This window comes from Balaenoptera borealis (assembly GCF_965194805.1).
Source record: "Balaenoptera borealis genome assembly, chromosome: 15".
Taxonomy (NCBI): Eukaryota; Metazoa; Chordata; class Mammalia; order Artiodactyla; family Balaenopteridae; genus Balaenoptera; species Balaenoptera borealis.
In genome coordinates, this window is record NC_138871.1 from 39,352,349 (window position 1) to 39,372,501 (window position 20,153).

Below are 20,153 nucleotides of genomic sequence, written 5' to 3' on the forward strand. Positions count from 1 at the left end.
GATGGAAAATACATGGAGAAATCTAGTCTTGTTTTCTTCTTGAATAGCCAAACATTCTTAAAAAACATTTTCTCATGGAAAATTTCAAACACATAAAAAGTAAAAACAATAGTATAATGAGCTCCCATGTCCCCATCACCAACTTCAATGAATACCAACACACTGCCTATTTTGTTTCCTTTCTACTCCCATCCACTTCACCCTTCTCTTTTATTTGGAAAATCCCAGATACCATAGCAGTTTATCTGTAAATATTTCAGTATGCTTCTCTAAAAGATAAAGGCTCTTTAAAAAAACCATAATACATTTTTCCATATTCTACATTAAAAAAATACTTTCTTTATAATCAATCATTGAGTATCAATCAGTATTCAAATTTCCGATTGTCTTACAAACTTCATTTTTTTTTTTTAATTTTTATTTATTTATTTTTGGCTGTGTTGAGTCTTCGTTTCTGTGCGAGGGCTTTCTCTAGTTGCGGCAAGCGGGGGCCACTCTTCATCGCGGTGCGCGGGCCTCTCACTATCACGGCCTCTCTTGTTGCGGAGCACAGGCTCCAGACACGCAGGCTCAGTAGTTGTGGCTCACGGGCCCAGTTGCTCCGCGGCATGTGGGATCCTCCCAGACCAGGGCTCGAACCCGTGTCCTCTGCATTGGCAGGCAGATTCTCAACCACTGCGCCACCAGGGAAGCCCAAACTTCATATTTTTTAACAGTTTGTCTGAATATTTAAGTAGTTGATTAGCCAGCCAAATGCAATTACCTACAGGTTCCCCTTCCAACTTCATTGTTTTTTGTTTTCATTTTCTTGCAATTCATTTGTAGGTCATTTGTCCTAATGAGTTTCCCATGATTTAGATTTTATTGATTATATCCTCATGGTATCATTTTTTAAAAATATATTGTTCTATCCTTGTATGTCCTACAAATCTGTAAATTTGTAGTTAGATCTAGGAACTTGATTAGACTCAGGTTCAGCTTGTTTCGTGTTCCATCAGGAGGTATCCAGTGTTTGCTGCCTCTCTTTTTGTGCTGTGTCCCTCCACACCCTAGACCTCCAAAATAACAGTCATCTATTTTGTCCACAAATTTGCAACTTCTATGGCTCTGGACAGTACTACAATAATTAAATATTAGTTCATTTCTGTTTTTAGATAGGACATCTGGTTACTTGTTTACTTATAATAGATCACAAAACTTCTAAGTTTTCCAGCACCCCCCTTTGGTTTTTCCTTCTCCCATTTTCAGACAGAAATCTTATAACTGGGAGGGTTAGAAAGTGATAAAAATGTGAACTAGAAACCTTTCAAAGAAAATTAGAAAAATCAAAATGTATTTAAGGAAAACAGGCCCCTGCTTCATGTTAACATATTGCAAGCCAAACTTTAAAAAAGAATGGTGCAAACAATATGGTTTAGGAAAACAGAGCTTAATGGTGGTCTCAACAACATAAACTGATTCAGAAGAGAAGAAATATGGATAATAAAAATAACAATTAAAAAATTGTCTGTGCGAAGACCCAACACAGCCATAAATAAATAAATTTTTTTTTTTTTAAAAAACTGTCTTTGAGATGGAGTGAAAACCTAAGAGAGAAAAGTTAAACACATTCCTGCCTCCTTTTCCAATCCAAAACGTTGCCTGGCTCGGTCTTATTATTGAGGGCTTAGCACATGGTTCAGCATCCATCCTAGAGAGGAGAACCCTCAATTGGATGGTTGGCCAAATATTATTGTTTTATAAAAACTATTTTACAGATGATTAGAGAAATTCTATAAGGCTACTGTTATTGCCAGCATTCCCACATGTCTTAACTCTGCTTGGATCTGATGCAATAGGAATTTTTCCAACATGTCTATCCTTCACTAGCAACAGTGCTTTGTATCTATAAAGTATCCTACAAAAGTTGTATGTTTTAATACTTATTGAAATCCCATTCTAATGGAGAATTAGTGTACATCAATACTTTTAAGCAATCAAATGTTCAGCATTTATTATTGCTTAATCCTAGGAAGAAAAATAATTCCAATATCAGTTGTCACAGAAAAAGAAAAATATGTATTTATAACTTGAAACCTCTCATAATTAAAGCAATTGTCATACCTATGGAGACTGTCCCCAAAAGCCAATAATGGCATCTTCCAAATTCTGCTTTGTCCTTTCTGGCTGACAGGTCTTCTCCTCACATGGATAAAACTAGTAGTTTAATAAGCCTTTAGAAGCCATCTAATTCAAACTTCTTATTTTATAGATGAGGAAAATGAGACCCAGAGAACTTAAATGACTCGCCCAAGATTACATAGCTAATACGTAGCAGAAGTGGAACTCAAGCCAGAACGTTGAGCCCCCAAATTAATGCTATTTCCATCATCATCACACTTGTTTCCATCATACTACACTAGTTGTTTTAACAAATAATCATAGCATGTTTGTGGGCTGCATAGAAGTAATCTGCTCCTTTGAAGAGAAATCAGCCCTAGACTTATGGATCTCAGAGCACCTAAGAAGCTTCATCTTCTACAGCCAGTATCCTGAGTGAGTGTAAAAGCTCCTAAGGATCACAGGATTAAGTACTATGAACAACTGTCCTTGAACTTATCCCAGGCATCCATCATTTTATGGATGTTAAGTAACTATTTGTGAACGAATATCGAAAGAACCTCACCTGCATTATTTTCATATTAAAATATAGAAGTAAAAAAAGCCCAGCAGTTTAGCTCATGACCTCTTAAGTCGTTGCTCTATTGGAGTACTTCTTCCATTTATTTACAGGTTTACCTTGGGCTTCAGTTCTCTCTGTGCTTCCATCCCTTATCTCCTACCAAAAAAGATAAAGACACCTACTTCATAGGATTGAGAGTATTAAATGAGATGAAACGTGTAAAGGGTTTAGCACTGCAACTAGCACATAACTGAACTAAATGATTGTTATGAAAATGTTCAGGCTCCCTAAGAGTCAGTGGCTATGTTATGCAGGAGAAAATACTGTAAAACTAAGGCACTGTACTAACTGGACAGGCAGTCCTGATTTGGTAGGCAATCACAGGTCCAAAACTTTTAAGATTCTCTGGTATTTAACCAGTGTATATTTAAATTTCTAACTACCACCTAGTATCAATCAATATTCAACAACCAACTCCAACATCTAAATCAAAGAAAAGCAGTCACAAGGAAACAAAAGCAAAAATAAACAAATGGGACCTAATTAAACTTAAAAGCTTTTTTGCACAGCAAAGGAAACCACTGACAAAATGAAAAGACGATCTATTGAATGGAAGAAAATATTTGCAAATGATATGATATGACCAATATGGGGTTAATATCCAAAATTATAATATAAACGGCTCATACAATTCGGTACCAAAAAAAAAAGGAACCCAATTAAAAAATGGGCAGAAGACCTGAATAGACGACATTCTTCTTGTGAAAAGATGCTCAACATCGCAAATCATCAGAGAAATGCAAATCAAAACCACAATGAGGTATCACCTCACACCTGTCAGAATGGCTAGCATCAAAAAGAACACAAATATTGGCAAGGATGTTGGTGGGAATGTAAATTGGTGCAGCCACTGTGGAAGACTACATTGAGGTTTCTCAAAAGACTAAATATAGAACTACCACATGACTCAGCAATTCCATTTCTCCGCATGTATCTGAAGAAGATGAAAACACTAATTCCAAAAGATACATGCACCCCAATGTTCATAGCAGCATTATTTACATTAGTCAAGATATTGGGCTTCCCTGGTGGCACAGTGCTTAAGAATCCGCCTGCCAATGCAGGGGACACGGGCTCGAGCCCTGGTCCGGGAAGATCCCACATGCCGCGGAGCAGAGAAGCCGGTGCGCTACAACTACTGAGTCTGCGCTCTAGAGCCCACGAGCCACAGCTACGGAAGCCCCGAAGCCCGCGCACCTAGAGCCCGTGCTCCGCACCAAAAGAAGCCACCGCAATGGAAGCCGGCGCACGCAACGAAGAGTAGCCCCAGCTCCCGCAACTAGAGAAAGCCCGCGTGCAGCAACGAAGACCCAACGTAGCCAAAAATAAATAAATAAATGTTCTTAAAAAAAAAAAATATATATATATGTATATATGGAAGCAACCTAAGTGTCCATCAACAGATGAATGGATTAAGAAGATGTGGTATATACACACAATGGAATACTACCCAGCCATAGGAAGAATGAAATTCTGCCATCTGCAACAACATGCATGGACCTAGAGGATATTATGCTAACGAAATGAGTCAGAGAAAGACAAATACTATATGTTATCACTTATATGTGTAATCTAAAAAATAAAACAAATGAATGAATATAACAAGAAAAACTGACTCAGATACAGAATTGAAAAAAACTAGTGCTTACCTGAGGAGACAGGGAAGGGGGGGAGAGGCAAAACAGGGATAGGGGATTAAGAGGCAGAAGCTAGGACGCATAAGATAAATAAGCTACAAGGATATATGTATTGTACAGCACAGGAAATATAGTCAATATTTTATAACTTTTTTTTTTGCGCCACACGGCTTGCAGGATCTCAGTTCCCAGACTAGGGATGTAACCCGTGCCCCCTCAAGTGGAAGCACTGAGTCCTAACCACTGCAACACCAGAGAATTCCCTATAATAACTTTAAACGGAGTATAATCCATGAAAAATTTTAATCACTGAGTTGTACACCGGAGATTAATACAATGTTGTAAATCAACTATACCTCAATTAAAACAAGAAAGGGGGAAAAAGAAGTCACCCCTGCCAACCTCTCTTCCAACTCGCTTTCAAAATATATAAAACTGAATAAAATACACGTCTACCGCCAGTAAAAACCGACTCAGCCCTGCCCCACCCACCCGGGAGTGACTCCCGGCGGCTACAACACCTAGCGGACAAGTCCAGCTTGAGTTAACAGAAGGGACCTCAGGGCCAAGGAGGGGGTAGTGCGGAGATGAGCTGTCCCAGCACCAGCCTTTACAATCGCAGGCGGTCCTTTCTGCCTCGCAGGACCCCGCCCACCGCGGCCCCCGTCCCCCCCGTGCCCCCCGCCCACTGGGCCGCAGGCCAACAGCTCCCAACAGCCCCAAAATCCACGGCGCGGCCGGCGCGGCCGCCGCACCCGCCGCATCCGCCGCACCCGCCGCAACCGGCATGCAGCGGGCAGCCTTCTACGTCACGGCGGCGCCGGGCCTCCAGGCAGGCCCCTTTCCCCGCCTCCTCCTCCCGGCGCCGGTGCCGCTTTCTGGAAGCTTCGAGAAGGCGGTGGGCGCTTACTGTTAGTCCCGGGCCAGCCGGAATCCGTGTCCATCCGTCCTTCCAGAGCTCACGCAGACCCGTCCAAGCTTGCCATGCCGGAGAACGTAGCCCCCCGGAGCGGGCCGCCCGCCGGGGTTGCCGGCGGCCGCGGGAAGAGTGCCTATCAGGACCGCGATAAGCCGGCCCAGATCCGCTTCAGCAACATCTCCGCGGCCAAAGGTATCGCTGCCCGGCCTAAGCCGTGGCCCTCCGGGCTTAGCTGTGCATTCTCACTCCCAGTCTTGGATGGGCATGATTCGTTTTCTGTTCCTTCAGATGATCCCCTGTGGGCCTCCCATAGAATAAGCTCAGTGCAGGGATCCTCCTGTCCTCTGCCCATGATTTCCGACCCCGAGTATGGAGGCCTTTGGACTTGCCTCATTCTGCGTCTTAGACGTCCATAATTTTTCATGCCGGGCCGTGCTGCATTCATTCATCCTATTTAAGAAAGGGGCCGAGGCCCGCATGCAGCGGTCCACTGGTAGAATGTTTGAACAATACTTTTCAGTTTTCTTGTTCTTATTAAAAAACTTCTTTCGGTACAGCGATTGAAATGAATTCGGGTAAACTCTCCGCGCCTTAAATTGGGGCGGGGCCCATTGTACTGGGATGTGGGGAACCAACCGACCCATCTTGTTTGAGAATAATTATGAGGCTGCCTTGTGCTTTGATGTCCTCTCTGCACGTGCAACGAGCAAATGGAGAACAGTTTGGCCTTTGGTGGAATTTAAGAAGTCCTGGGTTTCATTCAGTTACGTTACTTCGTGGCTTTGTGACCTTTAACCTAGGTTTCTTATAAAATCGGGGAGGGAAAATTGCCCTTTTTTTAAAAAAGGGAGTTGTGAGGATTAAGAGAAGTCGGGTTGAGATGGAAGAGTCTGGAAGGAAAAGTGAGAACAAATGCTTAGAGATCTTGCCGTTATGTGTATTGGCTACAGTGAGTATTTCATTCTGGTTAGAGCATAAGGTGCATGAAGAAATGAGAGGTGAGATCGGAAAGGTAAAGGGCCGAATCTGGAAGGGCCTGGTGTCTTGGAAAGGGTTTTAAACAACTCGCGCAGCTACAGATTGTTCTTCAGTGTAATGAGATAGTACCTAACTTGGAGGGTTGTTGTGAGGATTAAATGAGAGAGCATATGAAGAGCCAGATGTATATAAAGTACAGCCTTAACAAATATTTGAGGTTATTTGTCTAGGTGACTGAGGGTGTGATGTTGCTGCTGGAAGAAACAGGTGCACTGAAGGGAGGATGGTGGAAGAAGAAAGAATAGGTTCTCATTTGAGCCTAAATGAGTTGAGGAGGTCAGAATGACCAGATGGGTAAATTTAGGAGTCATTTGGAAGTTCAAGAGAGAATATTTACCTGGAAATAAAAGTTGGTGGATAGTTATCTAGGGAGCATAGTTGAAGCTTAGATTTATTACATTAGAAACAAGATGTTAGATCAATTCTGGGGCTGTTGGAGGGGGGGTGGGCAAGAATGCTATATAATATGGTAGATTTTCAACAAACAAGGAGGATACAAGATGGGACGTTTACTTTGGTAGCTTTTGAAACATCAGTGCACAGAGAATTAAAACTGGACGAGGGAGGTATGCATATAGGAAGAAGAGGCCGCCTATTTACCTATAAACATGACCCTTACATCTTAAGTGAGGAGAGCTCGTGGAACAAAGGGGCACTCGTGGTCTGTCCAAGTCAGGCAAAACCCTACAAACTGGTTGAGAAAAGCTTTTGCCGGATGCATCTTTAGCGTAATTCATGGAGCCAGTTTTTTATTTTGCTAATAACCAAAAAGCATATTAAGTACCATTGGTTGGTGATATCAAAACCACACACACAAAAGTAGTAGTGGTCGTTTAGTACTATTCAGCACGAGTCATTTAACATATAATTGTGTACTACACAGTATGTTAAACTTCAAACACTTTCAGAGAGGTAATCAGTCTAGAATTTTTTATTTTTTGCACAATGTGTCTTTCTAGAGTCTTCACATAGATGAATATAAGGGCGCATTCTTAAAATGAATTGGTCTGCTTGTAGAATTGTGGCCATGTGGGTCCGCTAAAATCACCTGAAAGGGTAAGGATGGCTGAATAATTAGGAAATGCAGCCCCAAATTATGAAATAATTAAGTAGAATATAATTCTTAAACTATACCAAATATTTTCTCTTACCCTCTTTAAGATTATGTATTTTTTTTTAATTATTACTATTATTTTTCGTTTTGGATGCGTTGGGTCTTCGTTGCTGCACGCAGGCTTTTCCGGCTTATCTCTAGTTGCAGCGAGCCAGGGGTACTCTTCATTGCGTTGTGCAGGCTTCTCATCGCGGTGGCTTGTCTTTGTTGCAGAGCACGGGCTCTAGGCACGCGGGCTTCAGTAGTTGCGGTGAGCAGGTTCTAGGGTGTGCGGGCTTCAGTAGTTGTGGCGTACGGGCTTAGTTGCTCCGCGACATGTGGGATCTTCCTGGACCAGGGATAGAACCCGTTTCCCCTGCATTGGCAGGTGGATTCTTTACCACTGCACCACCAGGGAAGTCCAGATTATGTGTTGTTTACACAATGAAGGGGAAGCATTATACTAGTTGTGGAGTATACCAAAATAGGGCACTATCTTAGCCCTTTGTATATGGGGTGAAATGGTATATGAGAAAGGGGAAGGCGGACTTTCCTGGTAGCGCAGTGGTTAAGAATCCACCTGCCAGTGCAGGGGACACAGGTTCGAGCCCTGGTCCGGAAAGATCCCACATGCTGTGGAGCAACTAAGCCCGTGCGCCACAGCTACTGAGCCGGTGCTCCACAACAAAGAGAAGCCACCACAACAAGAAGCCCGCGCACCACAACAGAGTGTGGCCCCCGCTCGCCACAACTAGAGAAAGCCCACACGCAGCGATGAAAACCCAAAGTAGCCAAAAATAAATAAAATTAAATCTTTTTTTTAAAAAAGGGTGGGGAGATTTAATCGTTTGTCCTGGACCTGTCGCAGTAAAGGGGATCAAGTACATCAATTACAATTTCTCTTAGAAAATAATAAGTGGATCAATAAAATAGAAACATGCTCATGGACAAGTAATAAGAAGAATGGAGTGGTAGACTATATGTCCAGAGATGGTTAATAACATAGTAATGATGACTAAAGACTATGATTTTAGGGACTTCCCTGATGGTCCAGTGGTTAAGATTCCATGCTCCCACTGCAGGGAGCGCAGGTTCGATCCCTGCTCAGAGAACTAAGATCCCGCATGCCACATGGCGTGGCCAAAATTTTTTAAATAAATAAAAATTTTTAAAAATACTGTGATTTTAGATTTGGTTTTTTAGTTAAGGTTTTGAGGTTTTGTTTTTTTGTGGGGTTTTTGTTTGATTTGGTTTTGGGTTCAAAGAGGGTTTTTGTTACTGTTTTTTAAACTGTGGTCCATCCATATACCAGCTTCATATTAGTAAACAAAAGTCTTTGCCCTCAGAAATTACACTATAGTTGGGAGAGACAGGGTAAACAAGCAAATTATATAGTTGTCCTATTATTGCGGCTTGTTTTAAGGAATGGAGAAAATAATATAGTCCTCATTCAGAGCGCATAACTAGGTTATACCATTTTGATACTTAAAGGAAGATTAGGTGAACCCTCAAAATTTATTCTACAACATGCAGAGTACAAGTGCTATGTATAGTGATTTTAACAACAAAAAGTGAAGCGTCGTACAATTAAAGGAGTAAAATAATCACTCTGTTTCCAGTAGATTATTATTAGACATTGAATTTTCTTTAGTGAACATGGTGAATTGTCCACCATATTCTAATAAGAACAAAATGATTATTTGAGGGTAGAAATGCTCTTTAAAGAGTCTTGATTTCTTTTTTTCTTCTGTTTACAGCCGTTGCTGATGCTATTAGAACAAGCCTTGGACCGAAAGGAATGGATAAAATGGTAAAAGGCTCAATCATTCATTACTTACTGAGTGCTGCTGTTCATACTGCAAGCGCTCTATAGAGGGTTAAGATGTGCTCTTTAAAAAGTAGAGTGTTAGAAAGGCTTTGAGAGTTCAGAAAGGGATAGATTACTTTGGGATGAATGGGACCTAACTATAATTCATGTTTTGTTTATGATAATGATTCTTTATAATATCTTTTCTATCCCTTTTTTGGTGTCTCAGTTCCTTCACTTTTAAGTAGGAAAAAACCCAGCTATTTCATTTGCAAAGCTGGACTATTACTGCGTATTCTTAAATCATTATACCAATGTAAGGGAAAACAGTTTGAAATTAAGCAAACATAAGTTAACTTCTGTACAAGAAGTGTTAAAATTAGTAGAGCTTTTAGGATTTCACATCAATACTGGATGAAGAAAACAAAATTTTTGAAATATAACTTTCTTTTAAAAAAAACAAACTTTGTAGATTCAAGATGGAAAAGGTGATGTGACCATTACAAATGATGGTGCCACCATTCTGAAACAAATGCAGGTGTTACATCCAGCAGCCAGAATGGTAAGTATAATTTTTAGGTGGGGTTTTGTGGGTTTTTTTAAGTGTATTGTTTGATATTTGGTAAACAGTTAAATTTTTTTAATTTAATCACATGATATTGCTTAAAACATGATGAAAATTTTTCCTTTTTTATGCTAAACAGGCATATTTTTAGGATACGTTGTATGCCTAGCATTATGTTCTCCATTGCAAGTTGTAATAAAACATGAATCTCCTTGTCTTTGTTCACAGCAATGTGCCACACATATGAGGAAAGAAGAGAGAAAAACATGAAATTGTACAAATTAGTTCAATGGGTGTTAACTGAAAGAGAGCAAAATAATTTTAATTGTTTGCAAAATAAATCTTGTGTTTAAACTTGTGCTGACATTTATTTTTAAAAGCAGTTTCTAATTCAGCTACAGATCATAATGGTGATTGCAGTGTCAAGTGAGAAGTCACCATATCAGCAAAAACAAATTCCTTAGAAGTTCCTATCTGTTAAAAAGTCTCTTTTAATTAGTTAAAGATGACTGAAAATGAATCAGATTATGCTTCATGCAGGGTCAGTTTAGATAAACTTGGCCAAGGATTTCAAACTGACAGTATTCTCTCATCTGAATGCTGCATTTCATAGCTTCTGAGTCTACAGGGTAACCATAGTTCTTTTAAGTACTGGGAAGAAAAAATTTACAACCCTTAGTCTGAACTGGAAATCATAATATAGCTTGTTATAAAGTATGTAAGTAGAATTTTGCATGCCACAACTATATAGGTCGTCATTTTTAAATGAGACCAAGGTGGACAGCGAATCAGAAGTCAAGTATATTGAATCTTACAGTGTTGATAATAATCAAATTCTATATGTGAACCTCATGGTGAAGGTCATTGATGTTATATTTGAATTAGATGTTACTGGGTTCTCATAGTTCTCATTGAGCAACTTGACATGTTCTGTTCACTTAGCTGGTGGAGCTATCTAAGGCTCAGGATATAGAAGCGGGAGATGGCACGACATCAGTGGTCATTATTGCTGGCTCTCTCTTAGATTCCTGTACCAAGCTTCTTCAGAAAGGTGGGTAGGACATAGGACATGCTTTATTACTGAATAAAGGCAAAAAAATATTAAGTAATACGAGATTTACAATTTAATTTGGAGCAGAATTTTTTAAGCAGGAATTTTTAGATTAAATTTTGCTATATTTACCATATGAATTAGAAATTTCTTTCTTTTTGCTTCTGGGTTTGGTTTTGGGGGGGGGTTGGTTGTTCTTGTTTTATTTGTTTTTGTTTTGGCTAGGTTTCCTTTTGAATGGAACTTGGTAAAATTTTGCTTTTCAAAAATGACTGGTTGGTGGTGTACTAAACTTAAGATATAGATGAGAACTGTGATTTAGGAGAGAAAGTATGGGTTCCTGCTTTGGTAAATAGTGCCTAAATGTAGTGACTCCCCAGTCACTTATTCTAATTATTATGTAGATTTGTAGAGTTTTGAAAAGTGAAAAATTGGTTTTAGTCTTAAATATCACAGGAGTATGTAATTGATCTATTCCAAATTAAATGGAAATAAATTATTAGACATATTAGTGGTTAAGGTTATTCAAATCAATATTATTTAAGATTAATTTAAAATTTATGACTACTTTGAAATTTTAATGAACAGAAATTTTAAGTCATGTCAAATATGAAGTTTATCTGTTACAATTAAATAACTAACCTTTCACAAATGGCAGGGATTCATCCCACCATCATTTCTGAGTCATTCCAGAAGGCTTTGGAAAAGGGTACTGAAATCTTGACTGACATGTCTCGACCTGTGGAACTGAGTGACAGAGAAACTTTGTTAAATAGTGCAGCCACTTCATTGAACTCAAAGGTGAGACAAGCACTATGGGATCATTGTAAAATTACAGTTTAAGGTTCATTAAGAAGCACAGCTGTGATTTTTATCTTTATTTATTTATTTATTTATTTTGCATTGGGTTGTCATTGATGCGTGCGGGCTTTCTCTAGTTGTGGCGAGCAGGGGCTGCTCTTCGTTGCGGTGCGCAGGCTTCTCATTACGGTGGTTTCTCTTGTTGAGGAGCGCGGGCTCTAGGTGCGAAGGCTTCAATAGTTGCAGCACGTGGGCTCAGTTAACCACTGCACCACTAGGGAAGTCCCTACACTGTGATTTTTGATGCTATACAGTTCATAAATGTTAACTCTCAAGAGTGACTAGGTAGCTAATTTGTGTAACTGAATTAGTTCAAGTAAAATTTATTCCTTCAAGGCTTTCAGGTAAGTTGTAGTATCATCATTTTACAGATGGGAAAAGAGGTCTAGTGAAGTTGTGTAACTTATCCAAGACCCACTAATAAGAGGTAGAACTGTGATTTGAACCCAAGATAGGGCTGCCCATCATGGTCCATCTCTTAATAATATCTATGCTGCTTTTCTTATCAAACTTAAAGAAGTGATGTTAGTTTAAATTTCTTGGGAACTCATGTCACCTGATTTCTGTTATGTTGTGTGTCACACCCTCACCCCATTCTTTTTCCTTTTCATCAGCATTATTTGTATATTAAGTGGAAAGCTAGATAGTATTAGTGATATTAAGTAATATTATTGATAAATGTCCCCAGAACTAATATAGACATAATATCATAGTGGTTACAAGCATTGGTCATAGAACCTAGACTGCTTGGGTTTAATGCTGGCTCCACTTAATTAAGCTGTTTCAGATTTTTCGTCTGAAGGTTGAATGAATATATGAATGTACAGTGCTAAAACCACTGCCTGACATATAATACATGCTCAATAAATGTTAACCATTAGCTATTTTTGTCAGCCCCTCAGTAATAGGGGTGCACATATATAACATCTGATCATAAATTCATTTTAGATAGGAAACCTCAGCATAAAATTAATTTGTTCTTTTGGATTTCCTGTAGAATTACTAGTAATCTAGTCAATCCTGACTACTATATTAATAAAAGAGGAACACAAGCATATGTTTTTAAATGGTGACTGGCAAACCTGAGTGGAAAAGACAGTTTATATGGAATGTTTTCTCATATGCTCTCCACCCCAGCCAAAAAAATGATTGAGATTACTTCTTGAATATCTTTATCATTAAAGAACTAGGACTTTTTGTGTTACAACACTGACTTTATTTTCTTTTTTAATAATTCTAGGTTGTCTCTCAATATTCAAGTCTCCTTTCTCCAATGACTGTAAATGCAGTGATGAAAGTGATTGACCCAGCCACAGCTACTAGTGTAGACCTTAGAGATGTTAAAATAGTTAAGAAACTTGGGTAAGCATCTCTAATTATAACTTTAATAAAAATTAATTTTGAAAGTAAACATAAGCTCTTGCCAAAAATAAATAAGTTAAATGAAAAATACATAGGTGAAAGTCACATACATTTGGTTGTTTTGTTTTCATGACAACTTGTGTTAATGTGGGAATTTCAAGAATTTGTTTATATTCCCTAATGGTGGCAGGGCAGTGGTGTGATCGGAGAGGTTCAGGAATGGGGCACTAATAAATGTGAGTGAGGCTGAAGCACATTTTATCAGATTGATGATTTTTAATCTGTTAGCAATCTATTAAACTTGCAGATTTCCACCCCCTCATAACTATCTCCTCGTTTTCTTTTTTCTTAGTGGGACAATTGATGACTGTGAGTTGGTGGAAGGTCTGGTTCTTACTCAAAAGGTGGCAAATTCTGGCATAACCAGGGTTGAAAAGGCTAAGATTGGGCTTATTCAGTTCTGCTTATCTGCTCCCAAAACAGATGTAAGTAAAACCAAATGAAATGATTCCTTAGGTGTTTGACTTTCTAATAATGAAATTTTTCTTTTTATAAAAATAGAAAATGCTGATACTAGTGATAAAAAGCAAGGATCTAAAAATAGTAAAATTTAGACAAAAGTAGAAAATGTTGGATGCCACACATGATAAATCTATAATCTCAGTTGGCTATTTATTGAAATTGAGCGTTCACTTCACAAATGAAGACAAATAATGATAGGGATATCTATGAAACAATAAAAATAGGTTATGTGAAAGTGATAGTATAAGTGGACTTTCCAGATTCTTTCTAGCTTTCTGAGAACAGAAACCTTCACCCATCCTTCCCTAGCAAGCAGATCTTTTGTCTTTATGTTTGCACAATGGAACTTTAAAACCAGTTTATTACCCATACTCCGAAAAACACAATTTTTTATTATTCCCATATCTATCAGTCATAAGTACCATCCCCTGAAGGAGTGGTTGATCTTTGTCATCTCATTCAGGTTTGCTCTCATTTTACATTGTGTTGGCATACAAGTTTCCTGTTGAGTCATTTGTTTCCCAAATTTTAACCCACATAAAAACGTTGTTTTGTAGGTCTTTGATATAACAATATTTGTCCTTCATAGTTCCTTTCAGCATACCAGTTTTTTTTAACAATCCATAGAGTAAAAAGGATGCAACTGAAATTATTGATATTTCAGTAATATGTAAATTCATATGAAAAGAATTGACATTCACGAAATAGGATAATCATTCTTATGTTTTATGATCACCAAAAATGTACTTGTAAAAAATAAGACAGCAATTTGTATAGATGAAAGTTAAAAACCTGAGTTAAGTTTTGTGTATATTCCTTTCTCTAAATTTTTTCTGTGCGTGTCTATATAATTTCTTGTTTGGTATGATTTTGGTTGAATTTATACTATACATAATATTTTCATTAAAAGTCTCACTTTTTTGCTTAAGGACTCTTAAAATGCAAATTATTAATATGTCCTTTTTCTGAACAGATGGACAATCAAATAGTAGTTTCTGACTACGTCCAGATGGACCGAGTGCTACGAGAGGAGAGAGCCTATATTCTAAATTTAGTGAAGCAAATTAAGAAAACAGGATGTAATGTTCTTCTCATACAGAAGTCTATTCTAAGGTGTGGGGCTATTTATTTTGTTCACCTCTTAATGATAATTGATTTTGGGTCCCTTCTAGCAATTTTTAAAGAAACATTTGAGGTGGGTAAACCACTAGAAATCTGGAATGAATCTGTATTTTAGGGTATTGTATTCTGGTAAATGATCTAAAGTGAGTTCTCTTCGTGTTATGATCATTTAAATGTGGGATATATTATCCTTCTAAACCAAGATCCTCACTATCAAGTGAAAAGCTAACTTTAGTCTAAAATTAATTAGCTAGCTAAAATTTTAGAGGCATTTATTTAAAGGTCCATGCAATAGCTTGCCTTGAAATTTTAGAAGTTCTTTTGGGGGAAATGCTGGATAGTCCATGGATTGGAAGAATTCTCCAAAGTTTGAACTGATCCCTTTTTCGTTTGTTTTCAGTGTTTTCTTCTAATAGGTAGACACATTCTCATGTACTATATTAATATGTTATACCAGAAAGTATTATGGATGCTCTTGATATAGAAACCTTAATGAAGAGGTGGAATACCTGGTTCTAAATACAAGTTATGTAATAGCTAGTAACCTTGAATAAACTGCTCTCAAAACTCTGTGCTTATTTGTAAAACAAGGATAGTAATATCTGCCCTTCAGTATCAAGGGTTGTCAGGAGGATCATTCCACGTAATTTGTGTAAAAGTGTATAAATTTGTGGAGTCTTGAATTACATCATACTTAATTTCTAAATTCATAAAGCATCGATTGTTATTATCAGAGTTATACTTATTTAGTATTAAGAAAAACGACATAATTATCTTTTTATTGTGTGTTTTACAAGTCGTGTCATCGGGGTACGTTTTAAATATTATCCATTAGAAATCTTATTTAAGAATTTTGAGGTCATAAACTTGGTAAGCTGTTTAAAGCATCTTCCTTCACAAATAATTTGTTAAATCATTAGCCATTTAAACAACAGTAAAATTACTAAAACCGTAAAAAAGGAGTTGAACGGCAAAGTTTTTTTTCTAACCTAGTATTGACATAAGCACTGATTTTGTATTTTAGAGATGCTCTTAGTGATCTTGCATTACATTTCCTGAACAAAATGAAGATTATGGTGGTTAAGGATATTGAAAGAGAAGACATTGAATTCATTTGTAAGGTAAAATATTCTTAGTATCTGTATGTGTGAAAATGTTCACTATTCAGACTTCTCAATTTGTGGATTTCACTATTTTCCCAGACTATTGGAACCAAACCAGTTGCTCATGTTGACCAGTTCACTGCTGACATGCTGGGATCGGCTGAGTTAGCTGAGGAGGTCAGCTTAAATGGTTCTGGCAAACTGATCAAGGTAACAGTATTAAAATTAAGCTTCTATTTGCCTGGGGTTTTTTTTTTGTTTTAATCCTTCAAATACCTAATTAAGAGTTTGTTTACTAAAGATTACAGGCTGTGCAAGCCCTGGAAAAACAGTTACAATCGTTGTTCGTGGTTCTAACAAATTGGTGATTGAAGAAGCTGAACGTTCCATTCATGATGCCCTATGTGTTATTCGCTGTTTGGTGAAGAAGAGGTAACATTAAATTACCAAGGAACATTTTGAACATAAAAACTTGTGTATTTTTATTATTAAGGTATAAATACTAAGTTATTGTTTAAAAATAGCTTTCTGTTGGATAAAATAAGCTAAAAATATATTTGTGAATTTCAGGGCTCTTATTGCAGGAGGTGGTGCTCCAGAAATAGAGTTGGCCCTGCGATTAACTGAATACTCAAGAACATTGAGTGGTATGGAATCCTACTGCGTTCGTGCTTTTGCAGATGCTATGGAGGTCATTCCATCTACACTAGCTGAAAATGCTGGCCTGAATCCCATTTCTACAGTAACAGAACTAAGAAACAGGCATGCCCAAGGAGAAAAAACTACAGGCATTAATGTCCGAAAGGTAATAATTTAATCTTTAGTTACTGCAGAAAATGTTGATTATTATAAAATACTAAAAGCTTCATAATTGTCGAATGAAAGGCTTTGTAATTAAAAATAGAGTTAACCTTGGATTTAAGTATAAGACCTGCAGGTTAATTAATGTATGCCATCTAGTGAGAATGAAGATGATGCCTTAAGTGAGAAGTATTGTTCATTAAGTCTGCCATCTAATGGTTGTACAACTTTTTAGCAAGTTACTTAGTCTGTGCTTCAGTTTTCTTGGTTGTGAAAACAGGGACTATTAATAGTTCCCTCATAGGCCTGTGAGGATTAAATGGATTACTAATTAGAAGGTTCTTACAAAGATGCCTGGTGTGTAGTCAACCATTGCTGCTGTTGTGAGCACCAGCCTAGTGTAGTTGTATAGGGTAAACACATAGAACAATAATAATTTCCCCTTTTGTATTAATGTTTTATGTCTCCTTTTATTGAGAAGACAAATAATATGTAATGGGAAAAAATTGACAATCCAAGATGATATTTTTTGAATGGTTACAGAACTCAAAGGAGGGCACTACCTGGTTAGGGAAAGTTTCATGAAGCTGCAGCCTTGGTTGGTAGGGAATGAAAAAGTTTCAGATGGAGAAGCAGTGGTTTACAGGTAAGAGGGACCAAGAAGTTACTCATTTTGTCTAGAGCAGAGGTTATATGGTGGTCATACAGTGGACTTTAAGATTGGAAAGATCAGATAAAAGCTAGAATGAGGAGTCCTTTGAGTTGTTGAGACAGGCATGGGTGTTTGTGTTCTTTTGTGTTTTAATTCCAGTAGTTGGGAGCCACTAAAGTTTTTGTTTGTTTGTTTTGTTTTTTTTTTAATTTTTTTAAAATTTATTTATTTATTTATTTTTTATTTTATGGCTGTGTTGGGCCTTCGTTTCTGTGCGAGGGCTTTCTCTAGTTGCGGCAAGCGGGGACCACTCTTCATCGCGGTACGCGGGCCTCTCACTATCGCGGCCTCTCTTGTTGCGGAGCACAGGCTCCAGATGCGCAGGCTCAGTAATTGTGGCTCACGGGCCCAGTTGCTCCGCAGCATGTGGGATCTTCCCAGACCAGGGCTCGAACCCGTGTCCCCTGCATTGGCAGGCAGATTCTCAACCACTGCGCCACCAGGGAAGCCCCCACTAAAGTTTTTTTAACCAAGAGGCTAAGGTGCTGAAAAGAGTATTTTAAGGAGGGAAGAATGGAGACAGGATCACCTGTTAGGACCATCACCAGTAATCCTAGGATAAAGGTGACTAGGATAGTGGCAGTAGGAATCTAAGAGTGGGAAGTGAGAATGATGTAAAGGCAGGGTAAAGCAGACATGGCCAAATTCAGAATTGGGAATCAGATGATTTAAAATCTTATAACTTTTTTCTTTAATTGCAGTATAGTTGATTTATAATATTGTGTTAGTTTCAGGTGTACAGCAAACAAATCTCATAATTTTTAATAACTCTGATCATCTACGTAATTTTTGCCAGGATACTCTTTATTTTTTTATTTTTTAATAAATTTATTTTTTATTTATTTATTTTTGGCTGCGTTGGGTCTTCATTGCTGCACGTGGGCTTTCTTTAGTTGTGGCGAGCGAAGGCTACTCTTTGTTGCAGTGCGCAGGCTTCTCATTGTGGTGGCTTCTCGTTGCGGAGCACGGGCTCTAGGCGCGCAGGCCTCAGCAGTTGCAGCACGTGGGCTCAGTAGTTGTGGCTCGTGGGCTCTAGAGCACAGGCTCAGTAGTTGTAGCGCACGGGCCGGCATGTGGGATCTTTCTGGACCAGGGATCGAACCCATTTCCCCTGCAATGGCAGGCGGATTCTTAACCACTGTGCCACCAGGGAAGGCCCTTTGCCAGGGTATTTTTAACTAAAAGATGCTTACAAGGAGTTGTTTTGGAGTTAGGCTTGGAATTCAATTTTTCCAAATTTTAGTTGAAGTACAACCTACAGTGTAGAGAAGAGCTTAGTATAGAGTATCTTACTCTTGACTAGACTAAGGGAAAACTAAGTTTGAGAGGCCTTGAGGTTTACTGGTAACTGTAGTTGGTGATATGTATCAGTTACAAACACTAAAAGCAACTTGTACTGGTTTGCAGGGTGGTATTTCCAACATACTGGAGGAACTGGTTGTCCAGCCTCTGTTGGTTTCAGTCAGTGCACTGACTCTAGCAACTGAAACTGTCCGGAGCATTCTGAAAATTGATGATGTGGTAAGTATATATAGGTCGTGAATTTCCCTACAAGGTCAAAAAGGCATATTTTTGAAGAGCTGGGGTGGAGGGCAGTAAATGTTGTTAGTTTGCTAGTCATCAGGGTGAAAACAGTTCATACTTCTAGTCTTTTTTCACCTATAAAAATAGGGAGATTTGGATAACCACCTTAAACATCTTCCATGCTTAAAATTCTGTCCTTACAGGTTTTGAAATCTGAGTTTTTCTCTTTTCAGGTAAACAGTCGGTAACATGGATAACACTGGCTGACTGGCACCATCATGGCCACTAATAGCACAGCTGGAGTGGAAGAGCACCTTGGCATTCCTTGTTGTTTGGAAGGTTGTTTCCGTTACAAATTTCTGGGCCTGGTCTTCCAGCTGGCATTTGCTTGAAATTGTATTGACACAGTTCGATGAAAACATTAAAAATATGGTTTCAAAGGGCAGATTAATTGATTGCGCTCCTGCATTACCCCCACTGCCCTGCCCTCACAACCTCTGTTACCTCTCATCCTCTTGAGAAATCTGTATAGGAAGGGAAAGAAGAGTTCGCACTTACCTGTTAACTTCCTTACGGGCTTAATCCTGGGTACTTTTAAGTTTTCTGTTAGTTTTTTAACAGAAGTATTGAGAAGGAAAAATGGCCCAATATGCTCATCACCCTGATAAATCCCTGCTTACAATAATATATATGCTGTTTGAAAAGTTAACAATACAGAAGAAAAGTGAAAAATGAGTCTTTCTCATGCTACTCCCTTTCTCCAAGAATAACCACTGTTGTGTTAATTGGGATTCCTTCTGAAAATAAAAACGTAGCAAATCTTATTTGTACAAAAAGGATTCATAACTAGTAAGTCTTTTTCCAGTGGTTTAAAACATCTTTATTGCCTCTACCCTGATCAACAAGCATTGTCTTGCACCATGAATGGTGTAAAATCTAACTAGTGTCCGTCCTTGCTTTAGCCACCTTCCAGTCAATTCTGCATACACTATATATATAGCTAGTGATCTTTTTAAACTTGTCAGGCACTCCTTTATAAAAGCTTTCATGACTTCTGATTGCCTTTGGAGAAAGGCCAGACCCTTAAGGTGGACCACAAATTGGGCCTCTGTAATCTGGTATCACACTCAACCATCTTTCTTTTCTGTATTTCACAAAAGTGTTATGAAAGCAGCTGGGGGGAGCTCCTTCACATCTGGAGAAAGAATTTCAAACGAGCCTGAAGCTTGGTTGTGTCTGACAACTCCAGTAGTTAATTAAAATGACTAATTTGGTAAATGGTAAATTCAGATAAGTCTTTGGATAGTCTGGAAT

At 38.4% G+C, this 20,153-nt stretch overlaps 1 protein-coding gene across 1 annotated transcript; it reads left to right on the forward strand.

Annotated features, from left to right (window-relative positions):
* The first annotated feature begins 5,189 nt into the window (after positions 1 to 5,189).
* CCT4 (chaperonin containing TCP1 subunit 4) lies at positions 5,190 to 19,284 on the forward strand. The gene is made up of 14 exons (XM_082358194.1): positions 5,190 to 5,470; positions 9,167 to 9,219; positions 9,689 to 9,778; positions 10,724 to 10,832; positions 11,491 to 11,633; positions 12,934 to 13,055; positions 13,408 to 13,540; positions 14,551 to 14,690; positions 15,724 to 15,820; positions 15,902 to 16,012; positions 16,104 to 16,234; positions 16,373 to 16,607; positions 18,723 to 18,836; positions 19,073 to 19,284. Exons 1-14 carry the CDS (start codon positions 5,344 to 5,346, stop codon positions 19,085 to 19,087), a joined length of 1,620 nt encoding a protein of 539 aa, XP_082214320.1. The 5' UTR covers positions 5,190 to 5,343; the 3' UTR covers positions 19,088 to 19,284.
* The last annotated feature ends 869 nt before the right edge of the window (positions 19,285 to 20,153 follow it).